General features: G+C 49.9%; 3 protein-coding genes across 3 annotated transcripts; 2 read left to right on the top strand and 1 right to left on the bottom strand.

Annotated features, from left to right (window-relative positions):
• Positions 1-799: 799 nt before the first annotated feature.
• H310_14235 (YggS family pyridoxal phosphate enzyme) lies at positions 800-1,664 on the top strand (the record flags this gene model as incomplete). The annotated part of the gene is made up of 4 exons (XM_008882046.1): positions 800-883; positions 944-1,259; positions 1,309-1,547; positions 1,593-1,664. 4 exons carry the CDS (start codon positions 800-802, stop codon positions 1,662-1,664), a joined length of 711 nt encoding a protein of 236 aa, XP_008880268.1.
• A 61-nt stretch (positions 1,665-1,725) lies between these two features.
• H310_14236 (hypothetical protein) lies at positions 1,726-4,077 on the bottom strand. Its single transcript, XM_008882047.1, has 9 exons — positions 4,005-4,077; positions 3,702-3,959; positions 3,464-3,643; positions 3,007-3,411; positions 2,815-2,887; positions 2,583-2,699; positions 2,449-2,504; positions 2,313-2,390; positions 1,726-2,255 (listed from the first exon to the last, which is right to left on the bottom strand). The coding sequence occupies exons 1-9, from the start codon at positions 4,035-4,037 to the stop codon at positions 1,890-1,892; spliced, it is 1,566 nt and encodes a 521-aa protein (XP_008880269.1). The 5' UTR covers positions 4,038-4,077; the 3' UTR covers positions 1,726-1,889.
• Positions 4,078-4,957: 880 nt separating this feature from the next.
• Positions 4,958-6,103, top strand: H310_14237 (hypothetical protein; the record flags this gene model as incomplete). The annotated part of the gene is made up of 6 exons (XM_008882048.1): positions 4,958-5,171; positions 5,228-5,305; positions 5,355-5,420; positions 5,461-5,639; positions 5,687-5,871; positions 5,925-6,103. The coding sequence occupies exons 1-6, from the start codon at positions 4,974-4,976 to the stop codon at positions 6,101-6,103; spliced, it is 885 nt and encodes a 294-aa protein (XP_008880270.1). The 5' UTR covers positions 4,958-4,973.
• Positions 6,104-9,528: the final 3,425 nt, after the last annotated feature.

A 9,528-nucleotide genomic window follows, 5' to 3' on the forward strand; every position in this document is an offset into this window, starting at 1 on the left:
GTCGCTTGCCACTCTTCCTTCTTGTATCCACTTCGGGCACGTTTGCCAAGGACAATGGCTTGGTGCACAAGCTCCTTCAACCATGTAACGTCCAAGTCGTCCTTCCAAAGCCCCATCGATGTCTCGCTGCGTAGCCATCTGTCTCTGGTGTGGTGGAAGCAATCTTTCGAAATGACATGATGTAATGCACTTTCTCTACAAGAGAAATGGACCATTTTGGTCCATTTTTTGGCATATTTTGCGAACTTTCTGGCTGTGATTTTGGAATATTTTCCTTGGATTTTGTGGACTCCAGACATCTCAGTTTTGACCCTTTATCATTTTACCACTTTATGGAGATTTTCCTCATTTTATGCCATAATTGATGGTATCCAGAGGAGCCCTTAGCAAATCGAAATTGACAGTGGGGACGTTTCAAAATATATGCTCAAACATCGAATCTACAAATTTCGAAATATTTTTCACGCGACTCTTTTGACACCTCAGCAAATTGACATTGTGGACATTTCAAAACATTTGCTCAAATGTTCCAAATTTCGTAACATATTTCACCTCCCAATTTGGCCAAGTGAAAGGTTATGGGTGGCGAGCACCATAGAACGCATGAACACAAGCACTATGCGCATGAGCAATGGTTCGTTAAGTGAGGTTCGTGGTTGATAAAAATGCATTGGCAACACACGACTCCAATAATAGCCAGTGTCCGGATAATCCTCCGGATGTTGCCTTTTTTCGGATAGGTGGGATGGCATTTTGTTCCACCACGAACGAAACGGTCTTCGAGGGATTTCGAAACATTATGTCGTGCGGCGTCGCACGGAATCTGCAGCATGTTCGTCAACGTATCTCGGAGTTGCTGGCGGCGAGTCCATGGAAACAAGAGGTGCATAGACTTGGTCTTGTGGTCGTGCTCATGCTTGTAACAATAACGGGTTGATGGTAGTGCACGCTGGTAGCTGTGAGTAAAACCAAACCTGTGGCGGACATCGAGACCGCTTATGCGCTGGATCAGCGGCATTTCGGAGAGAACTACATCCAAGAACTCGTCGAGAAAGCACCTTTGTGTCCGTCGGATGTTCAGTGGCACTTTATTGGACATCTGCAGAGCAACAAAGTCAAGACGCTGGTCAAGGAAGTGCCTAACCTGTACATGGTTGAGACTGTCGACTCGATCAAGCTCGCAAACAAGCTGGACAAAGCATGGGGCGAAAAGCAATCCGGGAGTCCGTTGCGAGTAATGGTGCAGGTCAACACGTCTGGTGCGTCCAGACGACTCACTTGTCCAATTCTTCACTGAGGATCGCGCAGGCGAGGTGCAAAAGAGCGGCGTCCCGCCCGCTGACTGCGTGGAATTGGCCGCGCACATCCATGGTAGTTGCGAGAATTTGACCCTGTCCGGTCTCATGACCATCGGGCGCTTTGACGACGACACGTCCGACTGCTTCGAGTCGCTGGTGGCCTGTCGAACGGAGGTGGCCAAGGCACTGTCCGTGGACGAGGCGTCGGTTCAGCTGAGCATGGGCATGTCAGATGACTTTGAATCAGCGGTGAGTTGGCCTCCTCTGCGTCCTCTCTCTCATGAATGACTGTAGATCATGCACGGCAGCAACTTTGTCCGAGTCGGGTCCAACATCTTTGGGGCACGAAACTACGCCGCGTCGTAGCCTATTCTGCACCAATCTTTCAATCCATGCCCACCTTCTTTTCGATTGAATAGTCTAAATGGGCAATCGCATGCTACGAAGCGCATGGGGAATCGCGTCGCTACGCCTTCTTCTACCATTGATCTGCATGACGCATTGCGATGGTACCTTGGGTGATTCGTTTAGTATACATTGTGACGCCACGTGCTGTTTCATACCAACCTATTCCACAGGAGGAGCTGTGTATTAGTCGAGCAATTCAAATGCTAGGGAACTCTTGAGCTGCGTGACCCCGTCCGCCTGCTGTTTCCACTGACTCGCCACCTTTTCAGCTGTCGCGGACGTGACCATCGGGGGGTCGACTGGCTTGTCGTTGAGGAGATCATTCAGATCGATAAAGGACGTTTCCGGTTCGTTCGGGTACATTTCGGCCCACGTCTTGCCTGCTGCGTTGGCCGCTTCTTTCTTTTGCTGTACTTCGGCCTTGCGCTTGGCGTGTTCTCTCGCGGCCTTCTCAGCCTTTTGATCCTTCTCGCGGCGGCGTTGATCCAAGATATGCATTGACATCATGTCGCGTTGGTGGAATCGATCTTCCGGCAAGATTTCGTCTTCCTACGTGAAGGATATAGACATACGAAAGAAGGACTCATTGAAGCGTCCATGAAGTACTTTGACAGGAAGAGCATCTGCCGATGGAGACGTCGTGAACTCGCCCAAGTGAAATCTCTCTGCGGGTTTTGGAGGTACCTATGACATTTGACATTGGTCACCATCTTCACGGGACAGTGTGGATATATGACTTTACCGCGGGCGAATCCTGGGCAAGAGCTTGGGCCAACAGCCATGGTGCAGATCCGGTGTCTGCAGCCATCACGACACGGTTAACAACATGTTCTCAAGGTTCATAATACACTGAATCAAGTGGGATACAGCACATACCAGCCCGGTCTGTGGCAGGGACCCACGATTTGTCCACTGGCAGGTCAAGAGTTACGACAGATCCAATCAGAGTAGCTTTGGCAGCGTCCACTTGGACGGGATATGGCAAAAATCGCACTAGAAACACCCGTGAATGAAAGGAGAATGGTCAATTCAAGTGAATAAGGGCGGGGCTTAAGAGAAGGCATCAAACGTGGTGTCGAACAACAATTGAAAACGCGATGAAACATACCGACGTCGTGGTAGCCGGTCGTAGCAATAACCATGCACTCTGCGTTCAATTGGATATCGATGGCGTCAAGTTCCTTGAGTAGCAGGTGAGTGCCACTCCATATCCAGTCACAAGATCAGGCGAATGCAGGGCATTGCACGAAGACATTCATTTCAAATGGGGCTTCAAACGTAAAGCTTGTGAAAGACGTACGAGAGCGGAGTCATCAGAGAACTCGATCACGGCCACCAACGCGGTGGGTGAGGCAGCAAGGCGTTCGACAGTGGCAAGTGGACCACCTTCACATGCAGGAGCGACGGTGCAATCTACTCGCTCATTCGAGGAACACACGCGTTCAAACAAGCGTAACGACGGCGTCTGAAGTTCTTTCGGCAGAGTTGGAGTCTTTGGCTTCGCAGGGACATCTACTTCTTGGATGACTGGCGTTTGTGTCTTGCGAATGTAATGGCGCGGAGGCGGAAGCGTGCCACGATACGCGAGTTTTGGAAGTTTATACTGGGGGTCGCACGCAAACTTGTACTTTTCGGCCAGGTATTGCAGCGCCAATTCGCATACAAAGTGGCGAAAGGTCGGGTCGCTCTTGCAGTCGTCCAAGACCTAGAGGATGCCTTTAGGTCGAGAAACGACAATGCAGTACAACTAAATGTACCCCTGGGTTCACGGCGACATCGATTGCCAAACAAGTCTTTTGTGCATGATCAACGACTTCGTGGGGAGGCCCCAAGCTCAAAGGGACGTGAATCCCTTCTTGCTCTTCGCCTTGTTCATTGAGCTTCTTCTTCTTGGAGAAGATCTGAATGTGCTCGGATGAGCAAATGTTGACAAACAACTAAGCAAACGCGATGGAGTCTGTGAGTGAATTCGCCCACGGCATGACAAGAAACTACCTTTGTCTTGGACTGCAGTTCTGTCGTCTTCATGACAAAGCCCGGCGTTACGTCGACATACATACCCTCTTTCTGCTCCTGTATCCCATCTCGCTCCATGACTTTGTTTCCGGGAAACTTGAGCTGATCAGGCACCCGCGGATTCATGGCAGGCGGTGCCGATGCACCAAAGTCCCCATTTCCATGCATCTTCTCCTGCATGTCATGGATGAACTGAGCGTACGCTTTTGGATCGGACTTCTCCAAGTCATCCAGCCACTAGCATCACGCATAAGCATTTCATCCCCGAGGACACTTACGTACATCGGCGTATCGCTCCATTGTCGCCGGGTCCATCGACACCGTCGATGCGCAGAATTCCGAGTGCGCGAAAACGTTCGATGGAATATTCAAAAATACTTCTATAATTGAATATCCTGCATCAATTCATTTCTTCGAGAGGAGCTCAAAAATCCTCTTAAAATAGATCATCGACCTTCCACCAACTTGACAAGACGAAAGCGCCGCCGACCGACGGCTCATGAATTGATTCTGGTCGCATGCACAGTCTCGCAGGACAAATGCGCGGGACCACACGGCACGTCCTTGAACAATGCGCATGTGCTTCCCTTCTGCATCGGAAGGACACACAACGTTTTACCTGTACAGTGTGGAGTGTCTCGGATACAGTTTTGCCTTTGGTTTCATGGTGTGAAATGCTGGCAAGTTGTTCAATTTCTCGTGCTCATCGCCAAGAACGTTGTACGATCGTGGCATTTGGAGGCGCCGCTGTCCACGGCTACGCCGACACCGACCAGTGGAAGCAGACGCACAAGCGTTTGTGGAATGGCACGCCAAGCCCACTGACGCTTCTCCACCCAGACGATCTTGACCACAATGTAGCATGCTCAGCTCAGACGACGATGCAAATACTCTGTAGCTCAAGTATACAATGTCATGAAGGCTGCTTTGGCTAGAGCTGGAGTTGCCCCTCAAAATTTGTTTCTCCATGCAGAACATTACCTGTCTTGCACCAAATCAAATGGGATCATGCAGCCGCGAACACCCGCAAACGACCCTGTTCCGCGGCACACCGGATGGGGCATGCACGTGCGTGAATGGCACGTAAGGGTTTCAAGCCACTGCCCGGTTGTCGAACGAAGGTTCGTCTGGCGATTTTTGAATTGGGCGACTACGTTTCCCGCAAGATAATAAATGAATCATTTATATACACTGCATGGATGTCACACTAATTACAGCTTTTCAGTCTTGAAACTCGGAAAACTTCGCGCAATGTTCGTGGTAAAAGACCTGCGCAAGGTGGCGGAGATCGTGGCCGACCCAAAGGATGCACGAGAACAGATGCGGCTCGGACGCCGGTCAAGCGAGTTCCAAGGAAACCTGCGCATTCTGTGCACTCCAGCGAACATTCCAGCGTTCTCTCGATTGACAAAGCTCTCCCTGTACGACAACCAACTCACATCGATCGAGGTGTGTCAAGATTTCTGTGCAACCGCGGTCCATTTTCACCCGATCAACTTACATAGGGTATTGGCCTTCTTGAATCCACTCCATTGAGCATCCTCGACTTGGGACAGAACCGTCTTGAACACCTTCCCGACGAGGTAGATACATTTTGGCCAACGCACGCAACTTCCAGTCTGATGTGTGCAGATTGGATGTCTTCGTCATTTGAAGGAGCTCTGGCTAAGCAACAACTGGCTCACTTCCATCCCTGACGTACGCGACTCTGCTTATCAGCATTCAACGGCATGCGTAGGCCGTTGTGACGCTACCGTTATTGAACATACTTCACCTTTCCAACAATCGCATCAAACACATCCCTTCGACGATCGGGGCAGCGTCGTCACTGCAGGTGCTGTCTTTGGACAACAATCAGCTGGAGGATGTCGCCGACGAGATCGGGCAATGCGTCGACCTCGTCGAGCTCAATGTCCGGTAGGCTAGACGTGCACAGATCGCTCCAAATATGACATCTTTCGCAGAGGGAATCAAATTACATCACTGCCGTTGACTCTGGGCAACTGTAAAGAGCTGGTTACGTTGGCCGTGAGCTCCAACGCGCTGAAAATCCTTCCCGAGACATTGGGCAAGTGCCACCACCTCACTACAATCCAAGCCAACGGGAACCCGATTGCCTATTTTCCGACCGCGCTCATTCCATTTACAAGTTTGTTCTGTCGCTACCTTGCTGGCGTTTGCATTCATGGCTTCGTCTGCTAGACTTGCGCGTGAATCTGGCCAATACGGCTATTACAACGTTTGACGTCGAAGTCGCCAGCAAGTGGAGAGTGCTGTCCCATCTGCACATCACAGCCAAAGAATCCACACCATCCGACGACACGAGCGTGCTCATCGTCAGCGGCACGCCGTATGCGAAGCTCGCCATGGCAAAGAAGTAGCAACTCGAGGCTCTAGAATGTACCAAAATCCATGTCCGTATACCTACGCAAAGCGCGCAACGGAGCTACCGGTCGCCTTCCTCGGAAGGTCGAAACCATTGAGGATGCATGGACCAGTCCATGCTACTTCAATGGCCAAGGACTTGTTTAAACTCCGAATTGCATCGACTTGCTTCCTTTCCTCCCATCTCGACTCGTCCTTGTCTAGAGGAATCCGAGCTCCAGCGTCGTCACGATCCATCCAGCGCTTGGTAGCGATTGGATTACTTTGGTCACCGTGATCTTTGATCGACGTCTTGTTGTCTCGATCAAAGTCGGGGGCCACACGTCGTTGCCGAGCCCAGGCACTCCGTCGCTGTCGTCGCGGACTACGGACGGCACGCGGACGCTCCTTTTCTTCGAGTACGGTCCAAAGAAAGCCCGGGTGGCGCTCAATTGAGCATACACGTCAGGTTGTTCAAATCATTGCAACCAAGGCCCCAGTTGACCACCTCCACGAAGCGCGCCGTGCCATTTTCCTCAATGGACAATGGTCCTCCCGAGTCCCTTTGGCACAAATCTCCCCCTGCATGGCCCCCGCAGCCAGCACGGAGGAATCGACCAGGCCAGACAGGCCCCTCTTTGATATTGACCTACACATCTGGCTCTGACGGATTTGAGCACATTCGATTGAACCTCCCCCAAATGACGCTGCGCCCCATAGCCCCATACATGCAGCTACGTCGTCAAACGGCACCACGATGGATGGTTGTGATGTTGCGGTCCAGAGCAACGAGTACTTGGGGTGTCGAACGTCCTTGGTCGCCATGGCCACAACCCCGTCAGAAGTCCCAAGTAGTGCGACCTCAAAACATCGGAATCTGGCCCCTGTGCAATGCGCCGCCGTCAAAAACGTCGTTACTGGACGCGGTAGTCGCCGACGCTTTAGGCCCGCAAGTACTGCTGCTGGCCGACCCACGGAGTCGCCAGCGGTTTCGACGTGGTTGTGGGGGCACCATTGTCTAAGGCTAGTGAAGCCGACACAATGGCGGCAAGGGTAGATGCATGATGGAGATCGATCTGCAATTCAGACACCTCTCGACCTCGCTCGATTCCCTTGGCAGAATCACTGAATCCACAAGGACATGTGTGGAGTGCACCGATGTACTCTCGAATCAAGCCTCCGGTCTGAATACTCCATGAAATGCGCATCGTCGGCCAACATGGCAGCCGAGTGTGGCTATCGCATGGATGGCACGATGCACTGGGCGCATTTATCGATGCACTGCCAGTAGCGTATGCCTCCGTTGTGGGATAGTTATGTTGACAAACGCGTACGTTTTGGATGAAGCATTGGTGGTACTTGTGGTAAGACATCAAAAATTTCATCAATTCGACCTTGATGTCACCAAGTGATCAGTTATATTGTAAATGGAGAGGGTTTTTTCCAATATTTTAGTTTCTGCTCATGTCGTTACTTACTGCTCCCAAGCTCTAATGGCTCAATATGTGGCCAAGTACAGGCTCGGTCTATGTCGGTACTGACGACTATTCAGTCAAAGAACGGATTTTTCAAAATGCATAACTGGTCCAAAGTAGTTGTGTTGTTGTGTGCCTTCGATTGATTAAATTATGAGCAAAAACCGTGATCACATCGAAAGATTCGAATGAGGGCATTCTAACATGAAAATGGTTCTTTTCACACCGGAATGGTCTTTATCGCATTTTTTCAAATTTGTGAATTGTGAACTGATTTTTTGTAAATTGGCCTTTGTAATGAAACTGTGCAAAATTAAATAAAAAGAACAAGTAGAGTTGAAATTATTTACTAGTAAATTATTGGACTCGATGCCGAAACAACTTAGTGTTTGTGTGCACTCCAGAAACGAATAAAGGCGGCCAAAAATAGAATGTATCTCCTCTATTCATTTGCCAAGAGACCTTGTTCTTGGATAATTCAGAAGTGCCTCCATGGTTGCCGCTTTGCCAAGTTGAAAGTTAGAATGATTCAAGATGCTCTCGTTGTTGTAGGCATCGCACACCACATTAAACATTGTGGCGTCAGTTATCACCGCATCCTTCTTCATATGAGGGAGCTTATAATCAGTGCCACCGTGTATTTTGACGCAATTCTTCATCGACTTTTGAAGGGAAATGAATGCTTTTGACAACGTGTCCACAGGCAATTCATAAAACGAAGTTTCCACAGCATCGAAGAGGTCCTCAATTGTTCGAGTGCACTACTGATACTGCGACTTTGAAAGAATCTTAAGCCTAAGCACGCATGATGTAGAGCTCTCAGCGTCTGCCGCGACGCATGGGGCATTGCCGAATCGCGACTAAAATTTTATCGTCCAATATTACCAAAAATATTACAACTGTAGAAAACAATACTCTTCGAAGTCAAAAGAAATATAGAAAATTGAGGTAAATCTCGGGGATGCAGTGTGACATTGCCTCAAATGTGGCCCGCTAGGGACGATCGCTACCCGCGGAGCCAAACGCGCGACAAAAAATCCGAGTGGAAGCTACAGTGCTTGGTAAGCTGCAAGATGGCACCAAAAGGCAGTGCTCCACAGGACGCGATGGAAAGCATGCTCTCATAGATGGCGTGGCGCTATTCATGGCGAGAAGAGTTTTGCCGCCATTTGGGCCATCGGGGTTCCGTGGGTAGTAGGCAGTGCTGATGGCGGGTGCATTGGCATGGTTTAAAGAAGCGAGATAAATGATTGCTGTTCGTGTGCAAAATGAAGATGCGTTTTGAGAATAGGGTGATGGGTCGAATTTTGGACGAATTGACACGACACTTTTCCCGTATCCCATGAACGGAAGCGTTTTAGGACGCTCATAAACTACCCAATCAGAGCAAAGAACTAGAGCATTCTAGTGCACCAATCGCTCTTTAGTCGGGCGACATGTAGAAAAATTTCACCTATCGGAAGTTGTACCCAGAAACTATTTTGGACCAGAGTAGAATTTTTCAGACTCAAGGTGCTTTCAATGCGCAATCACGCACCTAATCCAAAACCCCGCGCGTGAAAAAGCCATACTTATAAAGGTTTGGCGACGTGGTTGTGACAGACCAAACTCTACTTGACCTAACAGTAAGAGAGGGGTTGCTTGGTTGTACCACCTATGGCTGCACATGCCTAGGATGATGAATACCGACCGATCAGTGAGACCATGGGCATGATCGATCCACCCCGTTAGCGATCGATGCAAAGTGCCCACGTGTTTTTGCTTTATTCCTCGAGAGAATCGGTCGTCGGTACCATTCATGTTCGAGCGGCACACGAGACTCAACGACAGATACAGACGGACTAAAGTGCTCGGCGATTTTCAAGTCATGACCAGCTGTGCTTCGTTCAACGCGGCTTCCGACCGCGAACCCTTTCGAGGCAACAGGCAAATTCAACACTGGTATTCAAGAGGGGGCTGCCCTAATG

The sequence above is a fragment of the Aphanomyces invadans genome (assembly GCF_000520115.1).
Source record: "Aphanomyces invadans strain NJM9701 unplaced genomic scaffold supercont1.64, whole genome shotgun sequence".
Lineage (NCBI taxonomy): Eukaryota > Oomycota > Saprolegniomycetes > Saprolegniales > Verrucalvaceae > Aphanomyces > Aphanomyces invadans.